This window comes from Emericellopsis cladophorae (assembly GCF_022114955.1).
Source record: "Emericellopsis cladophorae strain MUM 19.33 chromosome Unknown NODE_63_length_119876_cov_118_434044, whole genome shotgun sequence".
NCBI lineage: Eukaryota > Fungi > Ascomycota > Sordariomycetes > Hypocreales > Bionectriaceae > Emericellopsis > Emericellopsis cladophorae.
Genome location: NW_026250988.1, coordinates 228 through 22,937, shown reverse-complemented (window position 1 = coordinate 22,937; position 22,710 = coordinate 228). Strand labels below are relative to the sequence as shown.

Here is a 22,710-nt window from a genome sequence, read left to right as displayed (position 1 = left end):
CACCAGTACGATACATCAGCCATGAGCTGTCCAGCAAGTTGAGTCCATCACTGTGGACCCATCCAGCGCGGCGACTTTCACCACCAACGTCTGGTGGACAAGTCGCCGCACCGCGCCGCGCCCCGTCACTTCATGCTCTCATCGTCATGAGCACCCGAGAATACATGAGGACCTGTTGATTCCAAAATTGCGCTGCCGAATCGCTGGCCGTCAAAATATGGAGGCTCTCGCGCTCACCGGTGCTCGACATCGTGCCTGCGACCCTTGTCGTAAGTTCATCCCTTGCACCATGAACGCGGCGACTTACAAGAGTTCAAGGCAAGCGCAAGATCAAATGCTCGCAGCATACGCCGCTGTGCAGACGGTGCGATAATATGAGGCTGCAATGCCAGTACTCGACCATCAAGACTATGGGTCGACCCAGGAAGAGGAAGACCAGCCAGGCTGGCGATGGCCCGAGACCTCAAGCGAGGACGAGACCAGAAGACGAGACCAATCTGTCAACCATGTTTCCCATGGGGTCCTTACCCGATGGTCTGGACCAGGGCTTCCCCGACTTTGGGCCGTTGCTACCGTTCGACTCATCTCTTCACTCGGCGCCTCTCTGGCCTAGTCTCCTAGAGGACCCAGGCATCCCAGCGCCAGCAGTAGACGCGACGACGGGATCATTTCCTGATGGCGTTGCGACACCAGCCCAGGACTTTCAGACGCTGTATTCTCCAGGGTCATCAGCGCCCCAGCAGCAGACACCGTCTCGCCCTGGGAACAAATGCGCCTGCTTGGAGATGGTCCACCGCCACTTCGCCCTCACCGACGACAACGACCACTCCTTCACCAAGACCCTCTCGCACCTCCAGTCCTCGACGGCATCCGCCTCCCAGATCCTGAGCTGCAGCGCCTGCTTCGACCCCAACAACTCCCTATACGGTCTCTCCAAAAACATACACCTGCTGGGCAGCCTCATGTCGAGTATCGCAAGCACGTACGCGAGCTTCCTCACGTATCAGCGCAAAGTCGCCATGGACGCCTCCACCAAGGACGACAAGATCACCCTCCCCATCGGCCCCGACCCTGGCGTCCAGTTTCGGTTGTCGGGCCAGGAGTACTGGTCTCTGCTCAAGACGACGGTCGGTTCCGAGATTGACCACGTCATGAGCCTGTGCACGTCCTTTGCCGAGCGGCAGACAAGGACGCACTCGCGGGGCCACGAGGTCTGCGAGTCAGGCAAGCCCTGCCATAGGGAGGACGAGGAGCAAGAGGTAGTCGAGGAGGACAAGTGTCCGAGCAACGTCGACATTGCCAAGAGCTACTCTTGCTTCCGGACGGTCGAGCAGGTCAGGGCGGCGATCCTGGAAGCGAGGAGGATCGTCAGGGGCGAAGGCTGGGGCGAGGTGAACGGGCAACAGTGTTTGTGACCTGGGCGTTTCCTCACAATGGCACGACTTGCATGGATCGATACCCCCCGTTTGTGTTCCATTTGCAAGCTTGTACATCCATGTCTAATTCTATTCCTTCATACCTCCCACAACACTGTCATGACCGCGTCACAGCAATGGCCTTCTCCAGGATGTCAAGCCCCTCGTGAATCTCCGCCTCGCTAATCGTCAAGCTCGGCACGAACCGCAGCGTGTTCACGCCCGCCGTGATAATCAGCAGACCCCTCTCCCTAGCCGCCTTGATCACCGGCGACGGGTCCTGGCTCATCTGCAACCCCAGGATCAGACCCTTGCCCCTGACCTCCTTGATCAGGTCGGGGTGCTTTTCGCGCAGCGCCTCGAACCTGGTGCGGAAGATCTCACCCTTGGCGACCACGGACTCCTGCAGCTTCGCATCCGACAACCGCGTCACCATGTGATGCGCCACGCGCGCCGCGACAGGGTTGCCACCGAATGTGGTGCCGTGGTCGCCGACCATGATCTTCTCGCTCACGTCCTGGCTCACCACCACCGCACCGACGGGGAATCCATTGCCTAGCGCCTTGGCCGTGGTGAGGATGCCCGGGTGCGCCTCCTTGGGCAGGTGGCCGTGCGCCCACAAGCTTCCCGTTCGTCCCATGCCGCACTGAATCTCGTCGTACACGAGGACCGCGCCAACCTCCTTGCAACGCTTGGCGAGCGCGATGAGAAACTCGTCACTGGCGACCTGAACACCGCCCTCGCCCTGGATAGGCTCCACGATGACACCGCACGTCTTTTCCGTGACGGTCTCCTGGATGGCGTCGATGTCGTTGAACTTGCCCTGGCGGAAGCCGGGCACCATGGGCGCAAAGGGCTCCTGGTACTTGGGGTTGTGTGTTGCGGACAGCGCCCCCATTGTGCGGCCATGGAAGGCGCCATTGAAGGACACGAGTTCCGTCTTGTGCCCGCTGGGGTCCGCGACCTTGCCCGCTTTCCGGGCGAACTTGATGGCCGCCTCGTTGGCCTCGGAGCCCGAGTTGCAGACAAAAACCGTGACGGCATCCTGCATAGCCCCGGACGCCAGAGTCTTCTGGACGAGCGCCTTGCTGAGCTCGCCCGTCCAGGTATTGTAGTACAGGTTGCTCGCGTGCGTCAGGGTGTGGGCCTGGTCGGCAATGATGCGGGAGACCTCGGGGTCGCAGTGGCCCAGGGCGTTGACGGCGATGCCAGCGGTGAAGTCGAGATAGCGCCTGTTCTCCAGGTCCCAGAGGTAGGACCCTTCGCCTCGTACGAAGACGGGTCCTGGGCGGGCGTAGGTTGCGACCATGTATTGGGCGTGGTCGCCCACGAGTGCGGCGCTGGGAGAGTCTGTGGCCGGGTCAGGATTGGGCAAGGACGCCTCCCTCTATAGGTGTCTGTCAGTGATCGTACGAGTGCCAAATTGGGCGGTGCACCTACGGCGATGCTCTGCTTGACCGCATCGGAGAGGTTCGACGTCGCGTAGGTTCGCTGCGCCAGGCGAGGGCGTGCTGTCGACGCAAGGGTCGCCAATTGGCGTCGCATCGAGAGTCGCAAGGCCATGGCGGGAAATCGGTCAGCCTCGAGCAGCCGTGCGCAGAGGACGAGAGAGTATCGAGACGAGTGACGAAGAGTGGGACAGTCATGTTGATAAATGATGGTGGTCTGCGGCGTATTTTGTTTGTGCTTATCGATAGGAAATCACTCCGACGTCGGCCCTCGCCAGCATCGTCAGATTCGTCACTGTAAGTACCACTTGGAGTCACAAGCAAACTTCCACAAGGGTACGCTTTATGATTTGTTATCAATCATGCTGTCAGAACAGAGTCAGACCAGGCTACCAGTCACGAATAGTCACGCATTGTTGTGAATGACAAGACTGGCATTACGGCTTCAACGGACCTCAGCTGCCATCACTGCAACGGACACCCACTTCCTCTTCATGGTTTTCTATTGGTTGTATTTATCGGGCATAAGGTAGTTTCACTAGAAACTAATACGGGAAAATTGGTCGCCAGGTCCTCCACTCCGGGATTGTAAAGATCCTCGCACACATGGTCCTCAGTTGACCCTACTGGTGGAGGTGGGGATCCTTGAGCATCTTCTCAGCATTGCCCTGGGCAACGCGGTGTGGGTTTTCCCGGTTAGGCGACGACTTGACCGAGAACATGGGGTTATTGCTCCAGTCATCCCTGCGGACCAGATCATCAGCGGTGGCGGCAACGGAGTCGGGCTCGACGTGCGTCACGGGCTTCTTCTCGTCCTTCTCGACAAGCTGGTCGACAATGGCGTCAAAGATGTCGGCGACGTCGTTGATGTTGTTGACAATGGGCTCGCATTGCGCAATGACGCTTTCCAGCTCAGAGGCGGACGTGGTGGCGTCCGACTCCTGGGAGCCGGCTTCGTGGAGACGCTGAAGCTCCTCCTTGGCCGCGTGGACCGCCTGCCATAGCTCCTCAAACATCTTGATCAAGCTGGGAATGTCGAGCTTGACATCGGAGACCTCACCAGTGTAGCCACGCTCCTCGTGCGACTCGCTGTTGGCCTCGACGATGCCCGCGATCAACGCATCGGGGTTGTCCATGCCGGGGCTCAGAGGAGCCAGCGTCGCGATGAGACTGGCAAGAACGGTCTTGACCTTGTCGTCCTCGTCAGGTTGAACCTTTTCAACAGATTCCAGCGCCGCCTTGGAACGGCCAAGAACAGACTGGAATGACTGCTTCAGTTTGGCCTCGTCAGAGCTGTCCTCTTGGTGGCCGTCCGCCTCGGCGCTTCGCTTGTCGTTTGGAAGCGCGTCGGTGATGTTTTCGAAGATCTCCGGGCGCTTGGCCTTGTATGCCTTGTCGTTGCCTTTGGCCCAGTGCATCACCTCGTCCACGGTGATGTGAACGCCGCCCTTCTTGCCCGAAGTTTCGTCGCGCTTGGCCTGGGTCTCGGCCGCAATGTTCTTGAATAGCTCGGGGCGCTTGGCTTGGTAGTCCTTGTCCTTACCCTGGGTCCAGCGCAGCACATCCTCGGCCGCGACGGGGACGCCGCCCTTCTTCTTGGGTGCCTCGTCACGCTTGGCCTGGGTCTCGGCCGCAATGTTCTTGAATAGCTCGGGGCGCTTGTCTTCGTAGTCCTCGCCCTCACCTTGGGACCAGCGCAGCACATCGTCGGCCGTGACGGGGACGCCGCGCTTGTCGTTTTTGGGCTTCTGCAGTTTCGCCCACTTGGCATCGATGGATTCGATGATGTCTTTGGCGGTGAAATCGACACCTTTCATCGCGGACTGATAATTGGGGGTTTTGGAGGTATCACAGGTCTTATTCTCAGTATCAGTCTCCGAGGCAATGCCTGTCTCCTTGGTGGCATCGGCCTGCTCGCCCTCCTTGGTGGCATCGACCTTCTCGCCATCCTTGGGGGCATCGGCCTTCGCGGAATCGTCGGCCATCTCACAGATGGCCTTGCATTCCTCCTCGTCGACACAGACAGCCTTGCAGTCGTCCTCGTCGTCGTCACACTGGCAACAAGGGGCCATATCACGCTTGACCTTACCCTCGCAGAAGTCGTCCACAAACTTAAGCAGAAGCTTGGGGTCGTATTTCTTGAAGAAGGGCATCTTGTCCTCATGACCCTCCCATTCGCTCAGATCTGGCTCCTTCAGGTTGTGCAGGACGTGAGGGCTTGGGCGATTTTCCTCGTCCACTTTAGGGCAGACCACCGCATCGGCAGCCTGGGGCACGGGCTCATCCCTGGGAAGGTGGATGACGCCGGCCGTGACCATTGGCAGGGCCGCAGCCACTGCAACGGCAAAGTTTGGGTGCATTGTGGGCCGTTGGTAGTCGACCGTGTCGTTTCGTAAAACTGATGTAGAGTTGAGGTCGCGATGGCAGAGAAGACTAATATGGCCCAACAGATCATGTCCCGACGACGGCAAGGTGCGAGAAAAAAGGCTAATGTCGTGTCCTTTTGGCCGGTGGCAGCAATGCCAAAATCCTTTTGCGCCATCTGGTGTTAATCTTGAGGTAAGGCGTATCAAGGTTTGTCCTTTAGGGGGGGCGCGGTATGCTCAGGGTGCTGAAAATTGTCCATCATACACTGCCACAGGAATAACAGCGCACATGGGCCGCCGTTGCTGGATAATCTTTCGACTTGATCGTTGTCGGTGGAAGTCTCATCTTTAAGAGCTTGTGTCCGGTTAGTCACACCCAACAGCATGTTCAGAGGCTTGCTTCCAACACATATGGCACAAGCCGGTGTCGAACTCGAAAATGCCAACGCACAGTGGTCGAACCATCCATCGGTGAGGAGAACCTTGCTGCTCAATTTGATCAGTCCGCCCAAGTCACATGCGCTCGCTCAGCCCAGGGCTGCTGCTACAGGATAGAAACACTTCATATTGCCAACCACATCTCCAAATTTCGCTCCATCGTACTTTACAACGTCCTGGATATGTTACAGGATGGCCAGAGCCTCAGACGGCGCTGTAGCCGCCCCGGCTGCCGGCCCCTTGCACGGTGTTGAGCACACTGCGCGTCCAGTCCTTGACGAGATACGGAATGTCACGCAACGTGTCCCCGTGGGGGAGGAGATCCCATCCACGGGCACCATAGCGGCTGTAGTTGAGCCACGACCCAAAGATGAGGTAGGAAGCGGCGCCCAGAAAGGCGCTGTTATCGAAGAGTTAGTGATTGTGCTGCGGGTGGGGTGCAGAAAGGGGTGGCCTACATGATCAGCATCCACGTAAAGAAGCCCCAGTGACTGCTGCTGTCCGAGTCGCCGTCGTCGCCGCTGTCTTCGCGGCTTTCGCAGGCGTGCTTTGTATGCCAGGTCAGTCGCAGAACATCAGCATCCTTCTTCTCGTTGACGCTGTAGCCCTCCCAGACGAGAGCGGCGCCCTCCTTCTTGAGCTGGTGCTCGACTCCAGACTCTGTGCCATCGTCGTCGTCATTATCGTCCGCATCTTTCTTGTCATCCCTCTTCGCCTTGTCGTCCTTCCTGCCGTCGTCTCCATCGTATCGGTCCTCAGAGCGCCACTCATTCTCCAGGCCAGTCTTCTCCTTGTCGCAGAGAAACTCAATGACAGCCTCTTGCGGCCGACGCTGCTTGTTCGGTCCGCTCAGGGGATGTTTCCCTCCCTTGAGCACGAGTCGCACACCTTCCTTCTTCGAGTCCGAGTTCGAGTCACTCGTCTTGAGACGCGTGGCCTCGTATTCGAACGATGTGCCCCCCACATTCTCGAGTCCACCCGCAATGGCGACAACCTTGGTGACCATGTCGGTATCGTCTTTCAGGGTTCGCTCGATCGCGCATACTGTCCATGGTCAGCTCCTGCATCGTCCTCGCTTATGCTAGCAGGCTCACCTCTGGTTCCGTTTGGGCACTCCTCCTGTTTTTTAGATTTTCCGCTCTTCTTCAGAGGCTGACAGATATCGACTGTGTACGTGGTGTTGAAATGCGTCTCGGCAAGCGACTCCCACCGCGACGTCACGACTGAGTGCGGCCCGCCAAGCTCAGACAGGTCAAAGCTATGCCCATCTATGCGAACATTCTCGCACCGCAGCATCGCGAATGAAGGTAGAGGCGCCAAGAGTAAGGGGAGCAACAGCCCCGAAGCTTGCGGAAGTTGCATCGTCGTGTGACTAGTGCTAGGAACGCTCGGCAGCGGGCGTTCGAGATGGAAAGTTAGAAAATGGCGTAAGCTAAAGAGCGAGTGTGGGTGCTGCGAAGAGACCCTCGAACGTTGATGAGAAATGAAGCAAAGGAAGAGTCGGTGACAGTTTGTAATGATCACCTGCAGCAGAGCATCGCGAAGCCTGGACGTGTGTCCCTGGCTCCGGTCTTGGCGATTGTGTCATTTCCCAAAGGTGGGTCGAGACAAGGTGGTCACGTGCTATTTCAGAGCCCACGGCAACGTCAGCAGACATTGTGATCATCTGCCTGTGTAAGTTCCGTCATGTCTGACAAGAATCAGCGGTCGGATAGTGTCATACTGCCCATCAAATATGAGCCATGTAGCCTTTTTCAGGGCGCTAAACCGGCAGCCGTCACATCCGATTACCCCCAAGAATGACACATGGACGATCCGCGCGGATAGGACATTCATGTCCCAAACGACAGCAATACGTACACATGATAATAGTGTCATATATAAGCCACAAGACTGAGCAAGGGAGGTAGATATACAGTCCGTGACGTCCATTACGCCGTTCCCCGCTCATGGCCCCAAACTCCAAAACAATCAAAGAACCCTTGGCACTACAGGAAAAGCAATGCTCCCCCGGGGTATAACGCATCCAACGCCATCTCATAGTCGTTCCATCCTGTGTCGTTTTGATCATCCGAGGGAGTGCAGACACGGCTTACTGCTGGTCGTGCCGAGAAAATGGCTTCTTAACTTCCCAGCCGCACCTCTACATGGGCTGTTGCCCCATCATCCCCATCTGCATCGCAGCCTGTTGTTGCTGCTGGTTTTGTTGGTTTTGCTGGTTTTGCTGTTGCTGCGCCAGCATCATCTGCTGTCGTCGAATAGCCATATTTGGCTGCGGCTTCTGGTAGGCCTGCTGCGCCCTCTGCAAAGCCTGCTGCTTGTACTGCTCCTGCGTGTCACGCGGAATATTGTCCTTTCCCCCATATTTGTTAGCGGCGTCCGTCATGGATCGCAGGTAGAACTGCTGCGCCATGTTGTTGATAGCAAGTTGCGCAGGGTTCTGCTGCTGCTGCTGCGCCATGCGTTGTTGCTGCTGTGCCGCATGATGCTGCTGCTGCTGCTGCAACTGTTGCTGCTGTTGCTGCTGCTGCATTTGCATCGCCATAGCTTGCATGTTCGGATGGCTGCCATTCATCATCTGCGGATTGCTCACCTGTCGATGCATCCCACTACCACCCATCTGTTGCATCCGCATCTGCATCATTTGCAGCTGTTGTGGCGTCATTTGCGCCCGCATCTGTCCACCAGCCATATTTTGCAACTGCTGGCTATACTGCTGCGCAAGTTGTTGCTGCGACATCATGCCGTTTTGCTGCTGGTGCTGCTGTTGCTGCTGTTGCTGCTGTTGCTGCTGCTGCTGCTGCTGCTGGGCCATGGCCTGCCTCTGCTGCATGTACTGCAACATCTGCTGCTGTTGCTGAGGTGACATTTGTTGCATGTTCATCTGCTGCATGTTTTGTTGTTGTTGTTGCTGCAGACGCTGCTGGTGTGCCAACTGTGCCATGAACTGCGGGTTCTGAGACATGTTCTGGTTGTTCATCATGATGGCCTGGGGCATGTGTTGCGAATTCTGCTGCATCATATTAGGGGGAGGGCTTGCCTGCGACATGCGCGGCGTCGCAGCCATGGCTTGCCGGTTGACAGGTGTGCCATGAGCCATATTGGGTGTGCTGTGAGGCATGCGAGGCGTGTTGGACGGGTGACTCTGCTGACTTCCCCTAGCAGACATGTTATGAGCCATGGGCACCGCCATAGGAGGGTTTTGCACGACCGATGATGGGCGTGGCGGACTGGCACTGGTTTGCGGAATGGCCATGTTCGGGTTCACCATGGGTGACGAGTGAGCTTGCGGCGTTCCTTGCCGAATGACAGGCGAAGCGGAAGCCTGGGCTTGCTGTTGAGAGAGCGCCTGGAATCGAGCCTGCTGAGCAGCAGCCATGTTGGGGTTGGCGCCCATCGGCATGCCACCGGCGTTAGAATGAGGCATGCCGTTGGCTATCTGGGCGTTGGGAACCTGTTGCTGCTGGACCCCGTTGACTTGGTTCTTGTTCTGGTTGCCACGCGCAGCCATGGCTTGTCGTTGGGATTCTTGAGCCTGCTGTGCCTGTTGTTGTTGTTGCTGCTGCTGCTGTGCCTGCTGTTGCGCTTGTTGCTGCTGCTGCTGCTGCTGCCTGGCCTGTGCCTCCCTAAGAGCTGCCGCCTCGCGCCGGGCCTTTTCTGCTTCGTTTTGCTGCTTTTGCGCCTGGCTGTCGGCCTGCTGTTGTCTTTGTAGCTGTAGCTTGCGGTCGTTCTCCTGCTTCTCCTGCTCCTTCTTCTCCGAGAGCTCCTGCTTGATCTGCATGATCATCTTAAACCGCTCAAATGTCGGTTCAAATCCTGCAGCTGTAGTCTGTCCGTCGCTGTCCGTCGTGGTGCCGCCCTGTGCGCTATTAACGCCGGGTCGTTCGTCGAGGAACAGCATGTATCTCTCTTTCTCGGCGGCGGCGGCCTCGTCCGCTGCCATCTCGGCGACAGTCCTCTTCCGAGTCTTCGGCTCAGGTGGCGGGTCAAGATGTTGCGGATGCGCCATGAAGTCCAGCAGCGCAATCTGTCTCTCGAGTGAGCCTTTCGGTTCAAGCGTCAACGGTGCCGTCGTCGCGAGAAGAATCTCGCCCTCCGCCGCATGTATGTATTCAGGTTCCAATTCCGGTTTCTCCTGCTTCAGCCTCTTTGCGGGCGGGGGCATACTGCTTGCCGTCGGGGTGGGAAGGGCCAGTTTCGACGGAGTAGCTGGAGGGTTCAAGCCGGGTGTCTCGGCAATGCCTGCATCCAAAGGCGGCATAGAGGCTTTCAGAACAAGGTCTCGCTGCAAGCTTTCAGGCGTCGGATGCAGCACCATTGTGAAGGTGCGAGGCTTCATCCCGGCTACCGAACGTGCGCCATTGTCTTTGTCGGACTCTTCATGCTTCGCAGTCGCATCAGCATCCCCCACCTGTCCATTGCCATCGGCTTCATTCGGTTCCTCTTTCGGAAATGGGGCGTAGGAAGAAGGCGTGATGTAGGGATTGTATTTATGAACCGAGGTCTCCTTGGCGTCCTTGGTCTTGGAGGCAGATCGGGCCGCGTCTTTAACTTGCGCCACTGATTTGTGATCGCACACCTGCACAATCAAACATCCATCGTAGAAAGGAACACCTGCGGCGTTAAATTGCTCGAGAAGTTCGGGCGGGATTGTCTTCGTCTTCAGATTCTTGACGAAGATACCCATGGGGGAAGTATAGGTGAAGACGCTATCTTGACCATCAAATCGAAAATGAGACGGATGAAGATGAACAACGAGGGAAGGTATCGCGCCAGCGTGTTTCTGGAGGATGTACTTGCTTGTGACAACTAAATTTGTTAGTAGGGCAAGCTGTCTGCTCGAGCATAATCATACTGTAAGGCCGTGGTTGTCCGCCTCCTTGCGTCATATCCCACCCGAGCCTGAGGTTTGCGGTGTTGCGTGTTCTCCCAAGCTGTTGGTTCGCCGTATCTCTTCTTATCCGATTCGGTCGCACTGTTGATGCTGTGATGGTTCGTTCTGTTGCCGAGCTGGGTTGCGACTTGATGGTCGGGGGTGGCTTCTTGGCGGCGGACGGAGACGATGCTGGTGTCGATGCCATCGAGCCGTTGGTCTGTATGGTGGGAGGCGCCGCGCGCTTCAACTTGTTCGCGCCATTTGGCTGGCTGGCAATTGGCGCCATGCTGGCCAAGGCGATGATGGTCGTTGTGCTGACTGCGCCATGCAGCAGCGACTGCTCTCAGCGTCCCAGTGTCACACAAGCTACTAGGTATTCCAAGTTTGCATCGATTGTTGGAGTGTTCCCGAGTGTGTTGTAACTCAGTCGCAATGGGATCGATGGCCGTAGCCGATGCGCGCGTGATCGAGCGTGTCGACCGACGAGGTGAGGTCGGGATGTTGGTGGGTCGATGACGGGGGCCTGTATAGCACAGACACGGTAACGCGTTCAAAGTCTAGTGATGCAGCGCGACCGGCGAAGTTGGTGTATGACAAACAAGCGAGAGAGACTTGTTCTAGCAGTGCGAGGGATTGAATGCGCGCTGGCCGAGTCCTTCTCGAAGGAATCGACTCCGGACGGCTCGTCGTTTAACGCTGGTTGTCGTGCCGCCGCATCACGAATGCGATCGGGGCTCCACGTGCACAGGACAGGCCTGTCCTGCTCACGTGACGTTAACTCTCTCTATCAGCAACCAGCACTCAGCCAAGTGCCTCCAGTCGCAAACTACTACTAACCTCACGTTCAGACATCACTCATTAGGTACTCAGTACACAAGTTATATTCCTCATCCAAACGTCTCAAATAATATTCGTAGAGGGGGCCGCCACGCCCGACTGCGGCTTCGCAATCGTACTTTTGCCTCTCGTCTTGTAAACACATAAAGACTGCTATCAATAAAACGACAAGGTACAGATATCCACCATACTCTCCATATGTATATTCCTTCAAGGCACTGCCAATCTACTCCACGCCGTGCACGCGCCGGGCCCAGTCGTCGTTGACGCGCATACCGTCGACAACGACGACACCTCGTCCGCGACCCACCCTCTCTGGCTTCTGCCACCATTTCTCAGGTTGTCCCGAGCGTTCAGCCTCCGACTCACTATCGGCCAAGCCGCCTGAGCCGCCTTCAGCACCGACAACGAGGACAATCTCATGACGAAGCCACGTCTGCAGGTTGGAAATGATGCTGCCGTTGTCTCCGGCCATGGACTCCTGCAGGTAGATGATTTCCGGCTGGAGATGACGCAAAATGTGCGTGTGGCCATTTGGAGTAGTAAAAGGAAGTATCATCGTCTCTTTGTCAACGATCGCCAATGCCTGCGAGTATACGGCATTATAAGCTGCACTGCTTGGGGTGGGGGTAGACCTGCGGAAATCAGTCTCTATCAACGTGCATCGCGGCTGGCGGGGGCTTACTGTGATGTGCGCCCTTCCTCGCTGGGTTGGGCTTGTTCGGGACCAATGTTAGAGAAGGAGGAGCTTAATGAGGGAGGCGGCAGGTTACCAGTCGCGGTCTCTAGGTTGGTTTCTTTCAGATGCGGCGCATAGATCAAGACGAACAGCTTGATTTTGGAAAAGTCGTTCTGCCGGGGGATGTGAGACAAGATTGACCAGGCATTGTTAGTCAATTGGCATGGGTACCATCATCCTTTTCGACTTACTGCGTGCTCCAGATAGTCATCGGCATCTCCTTGCGTGTAGGGCGAGTCTGCGGACACGATAACGGCCACTGTTCTTCTATGCTTGGAAGGTCCAACAGGCGCTCGCTCGGCTTTCGCATCCGCTTCTTCGGACCATGGGTTGCTACCAGCGTATGCTTTGTCTTCTTCGCGAATCGAGGCCAACGCCTTGCCCATGGCCGCACCAGCGGCCGCGAAACCGGCTGCGACAGTCTTCCCAGTTGAGTCGAGGAATTGCTGCGGGCTCGGTGTGCGCCTCAGCGCACCTGACATGCGCGTTCCCCAGCCTCCAGCGGAAATCTCACTTGGGGCCGCATCCTGCACTCCATAGCTCTCGTGATCGCCGAGCGATGCGCCAGGACGCGGCGGTTGTTGAGGTGCTCGGTCGTCGCCTGCTGTACCGTAGGGCGGGTTGTCTCCATAGTCGGCATTGTCGTAGTCCAATCCAGGTTCTTGTCCCTCCTCATCCGAGCCCCCCCTCTGGCTCCAAGCCCACGCTGCCACTCCAGCTGTTGCAATTGTCAGGGTGACAGCCAGAGGGACCCAGTGGCTCCAGACACCACGACGGCGCGAGTCATAACGATCGGGTGCCATCTTAGACGAATGGCTGCGGCATTGCTCTACTGTGTCGCGACGGGTACAGCGTCGAGGCGGTGTAGTGGGCGCGTTTGTATGTTGTCGGTGGGCGAAGCTTTTGCAGTTGTTATCAAGATAGGCTTGCAAGGAGCAAAGCCGCGCGCAAAGAGGTGGGGAGGCGTCGCAATGCTGGTGGCTGGACACCTGCAGCAGCGATCATTTCGGGTCGGCATCAACAAGCGTCAGCTCGCCCAGCCCAGCAACGGACGACCCGAGGTTCGGGCTGGGCTGCATGAGAGGCGCGGGGCGGGCATGGCTTAACTTAGTTAGCGGCTGGGAGTTTAGCCTACCCTGTCGTCCTATCCGACCTCCTTCACCTATGATAATGCTGGTTCCCAAGCCGAGACTGCAATCTGACAGTTTGGCGTTGATGAATTCCTCAATTCTTTGATCAAATGATAAGTCGTCTCCCTCCCCCCCCTTTTTTTTCCCCGTAGTGTTGATTACTTATGTTTGCACTGCGCAAACCATTGGTGACATGCCAAATTTACATTCAACGGGCGCCTAAAGGCAATATGCAGCTAGCATTGCAGCAACTCCAGGAGATTCGCTTCTTCTCATGTATGCGAAGATCTATTTATTTTGTTTAAATTTATTGCGAGCCACTGACGGTGCAGTTTAGACCTATTGAATCAATGGGCCATCGCGTCGCAGGCACCTGACTCAGCCACAGCTCACCTCCGCCACAACCGCCCAGCCACATTTCACCCCACGTCCGTTAGCTTCATGACATCCCACCTTCGCAGCCAAACTTTTGATGAATGACTCTTCACGCACCATCATGCCGCATGCTGAGAAGTACCCCCCGACGGGCCTCCAGGCCCTCATCCTGTGCGGCCCGGGCTCTTCGTTTCCGACCTTTACATCAAGTCCCGATGAGAACCCAAAAGCGCTCCTCCCTATCGCCAACAGGCCCATGGTTTGGTATCCCATCGACTTCTGCTATCGCACAGGCATCAACAGTACGTTTCGCCTTATGAGAGACGCCCGTGTATTTAGAGCCAATGTGAGGGCTAAAAAAAGCAGGGATCACATTAATATGTCCTCCATCAGCATCAGAGGCCATCAAAACAGGCCTGAACACGGACATTTACCTCACCAGCTTGCCGCTCCCCCGGCCTGATGTTCTGGCGCCAAAGGATCTGGACCACAATATGGGAACCGCCGAGATTCTCCGACTACCAGAAGTGAAGGAGCTGGTTGATAGCGACTTTGTGATCTTGCCCTGCGACCTTGTTTGCGAGGTCGCGGGGAGCCAACTGCTTCAGGCGTGGCAAGTAAAGTCAGGCAGTCTGCTCAGTAGCCTGGAGGTGAACCATGTCACCAACGGCAAGCGGTCTCGTTACAGCAGAGGCATGGGCGTGTGGTACGACACCAAGGCGAACACGCCCATCAAAAAGGAGGAGACCGACTTTATCGCCACAACGTCGTTGGACAAGCCGACAATGGCGCCTGCCACAGAATCGATCATCCCGGGGATATCAAAGCTGGTGTACTCCACCCCAAGTGACACACTCAAAGATGTGATCGAGGAGAGCAGCGGGTTGCCCATTCGCCACGGCCTGCTCAAGGCACACCCCCGAGTGCGCATGCTCACGAAGCACCGCGATGCACATATCTACATCTTCCCGCGCTGGGTTCTCGAGTTTGTGGAGCAGAACGAGCGCATGGAAAGCATAAGCGAGGACGTGGTCGGCTGGTGGGCGAAGGCGAGCTGGCAGCGTGGGCTGGCCGAGAAGCTGCACGTGAGGACAATCTGTCAAGCGCAGAAGCCCGATGCAGACAGCCATGACTCACCAACAAGCGAGAACTCACAAGGGGCCCGGGATCTAGAGCAGGCTCTGTGGTCCCGGACCTCGACCATGACCATGGGTCTCACATCGCAGCAGCTGCGTCGAGTCCTTAGTCACAATGAAAGCCAGCCGGAGTCAGAGGTTCCGAATATCCTGGCATACGTACATTCTGGGTCAAGCCAGAAAGAGGGCTCTCTGGTCAGGAGAGTGGACACGGCGCAGCTACTGCTGGCGATTTCGCTTCAGCTTGCAAGACTGCCCTCGCTCGAAGAGACGGGAGGCGAGTCAGTCTCTCCGTATGCCCACGCCAGGAAAGTTGCCTACCCCGAAGGCGTCAAGTCACGCACTACGATCACGAAACAAGATTCTTTGGTGGGTGAGAATGTGACGATTGAGGAGAAGGTTGCCATCAAGGAATCCGTCATTGGCACGGGCTGCCAGATCAACGAGGGTGCCAAAATCTCGGGATGCCTCCTTATGGATGGCGTTGTTGTCGGAAAGAACTGCAAGCTCACAAAATGCATCCTCGGGAAGCGTTGCGTCATCGGGGACGGGTCTATCTTGACCGATTGCGAGGTCCAAGAGAACCTACTGGTGGAGGCGAAGACGGAGGACAAGGACAACCGGCTGATGAGTTCTGAAGGTTTGGAGGCCACCGAGGCCGAGATGGACGAGGTTCTCCAGGACCAAGACGCGGAGGCAGACGATGCTGTCATGGAATGACCAACAGGGCAGTACAAGAATGAAGCTTCCTCTCAAGATGATATTCACTCTTTACATTCACATTCATAATCAGATCCAGAGCTGTGCGTTGCAGACGTGTTGGCCCCTGAACTGTGCCAGACTCGCAGTATTTGGTAAAGAACTTGACGCTGTGAGCACATACGATGGCCAGCAAGCGAGAATGGTACAAGTGTCGAATCGACGATATCGAGAGCAAGCTGAGCTGCTTCAAATGGTGACGAATGCTCAACCTTCTCGCTCACAGGCACACAAAAAGAAATGGCATCGTACGTCATGGTGTTGCCAACTTCGCGTCCTCCCAGCCCGGAACAATCTTGCGCTCTCCCTACCGAGATCAAAGGCATCGGGCTCAACCGCGACAGCGTTCACCGAGATGGTGCGGGAAGAAGATCTACAGCTGTGAGCTCGCTCCTGCTGGTTCCTGCAGCATGATGAGTCGGACGATTCATGCGGTAGCGACCAGACTGTATGCTGCAGGCGACAAGTGATGATGAGTACTGCTGAGTATCGCCGTCGGGCCCTCTCCACTCCTCAGCCAGTACGTACGTACACGTACATAGCTCACGACATTATTTGCTGCTGGAGGACCATGTATTCTCGGCTCAGTCCCCTCCTTTGGCGTGCTCGCTCGCTCAGGCCTCGGGACCCAGTGCACTAGTAGGGTCCTCCCGCAGCAAGCGGATGCACGACGTGCAGCCCTGTCCCCGCAAAGCAAGATCTGAACTTGTAAGCGCGAAATCTGGAGAGCTGGGCTTTTGATCAGCCTCTCTTTTTTGACCTTTCTTTTGCGGGAAGCATGCATACGGCAGGCAAAGAAAGTGTTGTCTGCCGCAGCTGTTGCCCGCTGCTTGCATAGCTCAAATGCATGCATGCGCATGCACAATGATGCCGTCGTCACCTCGCAAGGAGATGGGAGCTGGAAAGAGGGTCCAGTGGATGGGGCTCCCGCCGGATGATGGGCACCAGGGAGGGAGGCTCTGGCGGCAGCATGGCGTGATCAATGTTTGTCTGCCTGCGGAGGGAAGAAACTGTAGTTCGGCGCCTCTTTGGAGCAAGACCAATTCTCCAGCAACCCGCACCGAATAGTGTCCGTTGCCCCTGGCAAAGGGCATCGCGGGAAATGACCATGTCTCGCGCGCCTCGTGGCAGCAAGATGGGATTGTGCTGTGGTCGTATGAGAAACATGCAATTGGGGGGCGCCCGTGTCGTGCATGAACTTGGTGATCTATTACCCTAGCTTGGCTAAGAGCTTGGCTGAGATGGCGTCCCTATCTTGCCGACAGGCATCGCGGAAGAAACGGAGCGATAAGAGTCTGGTGCCTGGGCCGGCGCAAACTCTGTTTGATTACTGAGATCTGTGGCTGATTGCGCTGCTGTCGCTGCTCGACAGTGCCCTGGGCCTACTGAGTACTGACTTCGTATTAGCGGCGCTGCGGCGTTCACGGCCCCGAAGGAACATCCGGAGATGGAATGACAGGTAGGAACTTCGGGAGGAGTCAGAACTCAGGACTGATCCCCAGCTTCGGCAGCCCTTGGCCCGAGCACATGTTCCCGCAGCAGATCAAAGAGGTCGCAAGGCGCAGCCTTATGGTCATGATGCAGACAGACGGAAATAGGACTGCCATTGCATCGAGCACACGGACCACCGGGCAGGGGCTGGGGATAGACTACCCGATCATGGTTCTGCGGGTCGAGGAGCTCGGATCAGGAGCGCACGGGATCGTCCTTGGACTATGCTCAACGAGAGGACGCTAATCATCTTGTACGGATTAGCCCGCAGCCACTGGAGCGACGAGGAGTGGCCAATCATCGTGACGTGGAGAGTTTGTCAATTGACAGCCGCTAGCCGGCGAGCACCTATTGCTAGCCCCGCTAGCCCAGGAGATAATTACGAGCCTCCCTCAGACTGGCGACACTCGAAACTGTCGAGACGGCGCTCCCAATGGAGCTATACTTGTACATCCTTCTGTGGCCCTGGTCAAATGCCCCCCCGACTTCTGACGCCCGGGTCCATCCGGCAGACCGTTGTTGTCTGCAGGCAAAGACACACAGAGACGGACCAGCGTGGCTTGCAGGTCGATCTTGGACGCAGGCTACACATTGTTCAAGTGTGAGCTCAGCCGACGATGCACCACGTCTGCGAGGTGTGTCTAATTGCAATTGGCGAGAGCCCCCGCGTTAGCGCATCGCTCCGGGGAAAAAGTAATATCAAAATGTTTCTTGACTTTTGAGGGCGTCGTACCTATCGTACAATGTTTACGAGTACCTCCCACTCCCAAGACTCCAAGGGTCCCAACAACCCCACAGCCCAGCATATGCATGCTGCAGTCTGCACATGCATTGAACATCGACGGGATGAAAGTGTCTCGCCATTCACTGCCTTGGTTCTTCGGTGAGCTGAGAGTCGGACTTGGGCGACGTGACGCTGGCAATGATCATCGGTCGGTGGGAAAGATCCTCGGCACAGATGCATGCGCAATGTGGCTGGCCACTGCTGGCTTTGTGCCATTCATAGCTTCTGGCAGGCTAATCTTAGCAGAGAAAGGGTGCCAAGGGACCACGGGTCGCATGCTGCCCGGCGTCCCGCCCCTCAAACATCCATTGTCGCCCATGGAGGATCATGGCACTATCTAATCCCCATCATGACATCAGCCGAGGGCATGTTGGTCTATCACTTCCGCCTCCGGACGAGAATATGGTGTCGAATCCACGCTGTTTTGAGCCATTGGCAAATAACCTGGACGCCGACATGGTGAATATTGGGGAGAACGCAGTTTGTATCAGGACGAGCGAACTCCTGCAGCCAGAGGGCAGGAAGTTCCTCTAAAGGGTGAGACGCGCAGGAGAATCTAGTAACCCGCGGCGTTTGTGCCTGAGAAAGGTTCCCTCCTGTGCCTGGCCAACTCAGACCTGCTTCTGGACGCTCCCCACATCTATCTTCATTGGGGAGATGATTTCGCAGGGACGAAGCTGGATGAGCTCACCCGTCGATGGTCGGGGGCTCAACCGGTGGCGACTCGGTGATATAGCAGTGGCTGTCTTGTCTTAGCGGGTGCCATGTTTTAGTCGAGCGTACAGTGGGCGTCAGGTTCATTCACAAGCCAGGCATCACCATTCCATCCAGAGGTTCCCGTCGCCAAAGCCAGAGAGAAGAGAGAGGAAGAAGAGATAGCGTGAGGGAATAGATCAGCGACTTCAACTTGTTGGCAGTAGCTCATGTGGATGGGATCGGCCTCTTCCTACTGGATGGGCGCGACGATGTACCTTGCGTCGGGGAGAAGTGGACTGCGTCGTCCCGAGTGACCAGGTACCTGCTGACGCAGACGCAGGGACCCTCTGACCCGGACCCTTTTGAATGCTGACGGGCGTATAGGATCGGTGCGCGGTGGCTTTATCATGGGAACAACAGCTGTCAAGACGTTAGGGCGGGTGAGCGACACCCCACCCCCCCTCTCAAGTCCTCACGCCCCTCCCCCTGCTCGGCCGCACGAGCCTCTCAGATCGCTCTTTGTGCGTGCGTGTAAGTGGCCCCAGCTACCAAGTGCCAAGTGCTGGCTGCCGTGCTGTCTGAGCGTAGAGGCACTACTTACATATCGTGCAGCCAGCAATGCATGCACCAGAGCAAGAAGAGCGATACTTGCTGTTCTTCTTTTGGATACTGCCCGTTGGCTGCGCTCATTGTGGCAATGCCTGGTGTGGTGAAGCGAGCAGATCTGAAAGATCCGGTCTGAATCCACCCCTTGTCCCGTATAACTACGATCCAGGTCCGCAAGGACGCCCGCCCTCGTCGAGATTGATGACTCGAGCTCAGAAACATCATGGCATAGCATCCTAAACACCCAATCTATACCAACGATAGTCCGGTTCCTTTGGAAGTTTTCAGTTCAGTTCAGTCAGTCGAAAGAACCCCCCTCTGCTCGGATCGTCAGCAAAACCCCAGCCGATCGAGATTCACCGTCTGAGGTGCCTTGGACTGGTCACTTATATTTATTCCATTCCATCCGCAACTCTCTCGTCTCTCCGTCTTCCCACTACACCCTCCTTCTTTTCTGCCACGGCAAGCCACTCCTTTCCCGCCCAAGCTTGGGGCTTAGCTGATCTGCGGAGCTGCTGTCTCAGGCCCATCGGCACCTCCTCGTCCGCCGACGCACACCACTCATTCCAGCTCGCTCATTGATATATCTTCATCCCTCTGCTTGACCAAGCGCATTCCGGCTAGGTTCTCTCCGTCCAGCAAACCGTCACTCCTTCCAAACTTTCTTCGACAACAACGACAACACCACCACCACCGCCACTACCGAAGGAAAGAAACACCTGCCCTTCACCAGACACAGCCTCGTAATCAAGATGCTTCAGTTCGATACCGAGTACAGGTTCGACATGGACGATGCGTTTAGCATGTGCAACCAGTCCATAGCTTGCCCTTCCACAACCAACAGCTTCTCCTCCGCCTCGTCAGGCTTCGAGGCCATGACACCCATCTCTTCACGACGATCGACACCCAACGAGTTCAACTTTGAGCAGCCCGTCTACACAGGGAATCACGCCATCAACATGTCACCGTCCGCCGCCACCGACTCGATGGCCAAGTACTTCCCTCAGCAGCACATCAAGCAGGACCCCGAGCAGCTGTTTGACCCGCTACCCATTACGCCCATGAAGAAGTCCAACCCCATGCCCACCGACTTTGATCTGCTGGATTTTGGCTTTGGCCAGCCCATGGGTACCCTCACCCCGTCGCAGTCCTTTGGCGTGCACCACGTTTCGCCACAGACGATGTTCCCTACGTCGTACATGATGACGCCCACACACAGCATGGCCGGGAGCGAGAGATCCGCCTCAGCCTCGTCATGGTCCGTCATCGAGAGCCCACACGGCAGCAGCTTCAGGGCCGACGATATCTTCCAGGACATGCCCAATTTCAAACTCGAGCGCCAGACACCCTCGCCCATGAGCCAAGGGTGCTTTGGGGAGCCCGATTCCCACCAAGAACACCTCCGCAGACAGCGCAAGCTCGAGTCCCGCCGGGCACAGCGCAACACCGCACAGCTTCGCCGGGCGACGGGTAAAGAGCACAAGCCCGCTTACGATTGCAAGAAGAACATTAATTTTGCCAAGAGCCCTCAATTCTTCTGCGACTTCCCGGGATGCTCCAAGAAGTACCAAAGAAACGAGCACCTCAAGCGTCACAAGTCAACGTAAGCACCTGCATATTCACCACAAGAAAAATCTCACACTAACATTCTGTCTAGTGCACACGGAGAAGACGCCCCGAAAGGTGTTGGTCCCATGCTCTACACGTGCGAATGGTGCGGCAAGTCCCAGAACCGCGAGGACAATCTCGCCTCGCACCGCCGGCTACACGCCCGTCCCAACAACCGCAACCGGGGAGTCGAATTCATCCCGGAAGCCGTGCCCATCATTGAAGCTGAGGAGCGAGCGCGCAAGCGCCGCGTCACCGCCAAGGCCAAGGAGCTGCGGGACGCCGACATGAGTGCAGACGCCGATTATGTCGAGGCTGACGCCAGCAAATATTACTTCTAAGGAGCAGCCTTTGTCACACACTCTTTTCACATTCTAATTCTATGGACATACGGGTGGCTTGGACGGCTTTCCTTCATTCTTGCATTAGGGGGCATCGGATTCATCATAGGGGAGGAGATACCATTTTCACTTTCACTTCTCCTGAGGCTTTGTACATGGCTGGCATTCTCACGTTCGCTACCACATGATTGGGCGGGAAAACAGCGGAGGACATAGCCAGGGTACATAGGGGGGATATTATCCCATCTTGGACAACAGATACTTGTAATGTAGCAATCACCAGGGCGCCTGTGGACAACTACATGATCATTTGGGCTTTGAATTCTCTCCAAACATGCCACTGATTGTACCATTTCGTCCAGTGCACCAAGGACAGGAGAAAATACTCTCCTGGCCACCGAGGGTAAGCGGTTCATGCGAGATCTTTCGGATGGCGAATAAACTTCCGGCCCCTTCTGTCCCCGGGCGAGAATGGAGGCGAACATGAACGCATGTCTAAGGTACAAAGGTAGGGAGAAGCAGTAGCGAGGTAGGTTTGCCTCACCACTATGTCTCAAATTTCAGGCACGCAGACAACACTTGACGGGGCACATGTACGTTTGTCGTCCAACCTACACCCAAGGTTCAGAGCTTATGCGGCGCCAAGCTGTTTGAAGGCTACTTTGGGAGAATCACACAGGATGCGACTGCACAGAGAGAAGATGGAGATGAGGCCGCATATGCTCTAATTTTCCTTCCCCAAGAGAGTACGTAGAGTACCCCATCGGGGGAGGCGAACTGCGAGACACAATGTGGGGATGGCTGACAGCAGGCTGGGCTCCACAGGACCACTTTGCTAACCAGAGCTCTGTCTCGACCGCTTGGGTCGCCACGCCGTTCTGGTGAGCTGCTCTGCAGGAATCACTCTGCTGGTAGCTGGGCGATGTGTAAGCGCTGCTGCGACTTGTTCTCGGACTGTCGATCATTTCTCGTCGCTACTCGCTCTTCACCATTGTGATGCCCGGCAAGGATGTTAAGCAGATGACCATCTTGCGGCTCATAAATCCGAATCAAAGGTTGGCACCTTGCGCAGATCTGCTCGGGTGTTTCAAGGCTTAATTCGATGGGTTTGGTGATTGTTCATCGAAAGAAGAAAGTGACAGGTCAGCCAGCCAATAACGTAATCCACATGCGAGCGGCGCACCCAAGCGAGCGGCGCACCTTCCCCGTCATCTGCACACGACTACATTCCTCACCAATTATTACCGCATTTAACGATAGATGAACTTCCAAAAGAATCTAGGGTGACCCTTGCCCTCGCAGCTCTCGGAGGAGACGCGTTATTAAGTATGCGATATATTACCAAGGTCTATAATATACCTCTAACGACTATACGTTGCTAACTAAAGGGTTTTAAGGCTAGAGCCGAAACTAGGCTAAATTCAATAAATCTAACGGATTTAGAAGAGAGAGCGGTTATTAATTATGTACTCGATCTATCTTCGCGATCTTTTCTTCCCCGACTTTCTAGTATTAAAGATATAGCTAACTAACTATTACGCGTACGCGACGCGCTACTTGTTAGTAAGTATTAGTCTTTAAACTTGATTAAACGCTATTAAGAACTTCGCACGCGCTAGGTTCGTAAATGTAACCACTAGCGGGCTAAATATAAAGATCCGAGAC

General features: G+C 56.2%; 8 protein-coding genes across 8 annotated transcripts; 3 read left to right on the top strand and 5 right to left on the bottom strand.

Annotated features, from left to right (window-relative positions):
* Window positions 1-217: 217 nt before the first annotated feature.
* J7T54_002894 (uncharacterized protein) lies at window positions 218-1,415 on the top strand (the record flags this gene model as incomplete). The annotated part of the gene is made up of 2 exons (XM_051509489.1): window positions 218-269; window positions 319-1,415. 2 exons carry the CDS (start codon window positions 218-220, stop codon window positions 1,413-1,415), a joined length of 1,149 nt encoding a protein of 382 aa, XP_051359482.1.
* Window positions 1,416-1,533: 118 nt separating this feature from the next.
* J7T54_002893 (uncharacterized protein) lies at window positions 1,534-2,978 on the bottom strand (the record flags this gene model as incomplete). Its single annotated transcript, XM_051509488.1, has 2 exons — window positions 1,534-2,802; window positions 2,856-2,978. The coding sequence occupies 2 exons, from the start codon at window positions 2,976-2,978 to the stop codon at window positions 1,534-1,536; spliced, it is 1,392 nt and encodes a 463-aa protein (XP_051359481.1).
* A 508-nt stretch (window positions 2,979-3,486) lies between these two features.
* On the bottom strand, window positions 3,487-5,223 carry J7T54_002892 (uncharacterized protein; the record flags this gene model as incomplete). The annotated part of the gene is made up of 1 exon (XM_051509487.1): window positions 3,487-5,223. One exon carries the CDS (start codon window positions 5,221-5,223, stop codon window positions 3,487-3,489), a length of 1,737 nt encoding a protein of 578 aa, XP_051359480.1.
* A 648-nt stretch (window positions 5,224-5,871) lies between these two features.
* Window positions 5,872-6,963, bottom strand: J7T54_002891 (autophagy-related protein 27; the record flags this gene model as incomplete). Its single annotated transcript, XM_051509486.1, has 3 exons — window positions 5,872-6,067; window positions 6,126-6,711; window positions 6,762-6,963. The coding sequence occupies 3 exons, from the start codon at window positions 6,961-6,963 to the stop codon at window positions 5,872-5,874; spliced, it is 984 nt and encodes a 327-aa protein (XP_051359479.1).
* Window positions 6,964-7,810: 847 nt separating this feature from the next.
* Window positions 7,811-10,829, bottom strand: J7T54_002890 (SAGA complex subunit-like protein; the record flags this gene model as incomplete). Its single annotated transcript, XM_051509485.1, has 2 exons — window positions 7,811-10,380; window positions 10,523-10,829. 2 exons carry the CDS (start codon window positions 10,827-10,829, stop codon window positions 7,811-7,813), a joined length of 2,877 nt encoding a protein of 958 aa, XP_051359478.1.
* Window positions 10,830-11,606: 777 nt separating this feature from the next.
* On the bottom strand, window positions 11,607-12,922 carry J7T54_002889 (uncharacterized protein; the record flags this gene model as incomplete). Its single annotated transcript, XM_051509484.1, has 3 exons — window positions 11,607-12,015; window positions 12,066-12,232; window positions 12,311-12,922. 3 exons carry the CDS (start codon window positions 12,920-12,922, stop codon window positions 11,607-11,609), a joined length of 1,188 nt encoding a protein of 395 aa, XP_051359477.1.
* Window positions 12,923-13,721: 799 nt separating this feature from the next.
* On the top strand, window positions 13,722-15,480 carry J7T54_002888 (Translation initiation factor subunit gamma-like protein; the record flags this gene model as incomplete). The annotated part of the gene is made up of 2 exons (XM_051509483.1): window positions 13,722-13,926; window positions 14,018-15,480. The coding sequence occupies 2 exons, from the start codon at window positions 13,722-13,724 to the stop codon at window positions 15,478-15,480; spliced, it is 1,668 nt and encodes a 555-aa protein (XP_051359476.1).
* A 4,368-nt stretch (window positions 15,481-19,848) lies between these two features.
* J7T54_002887 (uncharacterized protein) lies at window positions 19,849-21,045 on the top strand (the record flags this gene model as incomplete). The annotated part of the gene is made up of 2 exons (XM_051509481.1): window positions 19,849-20,699; window positions 20,754-21,045. The coding sequence occupies 2 exons, from the start codon at window positions 19,849-19,851 to the stop codon at window positions 21,043-21,045; spliced, it is 1,143 nt and encodes a 380-aa protein (XP_051359475.1).
* Between the last annotated feature and the right edge of the window lie 1,665 nt (window positions 21,046-22,710).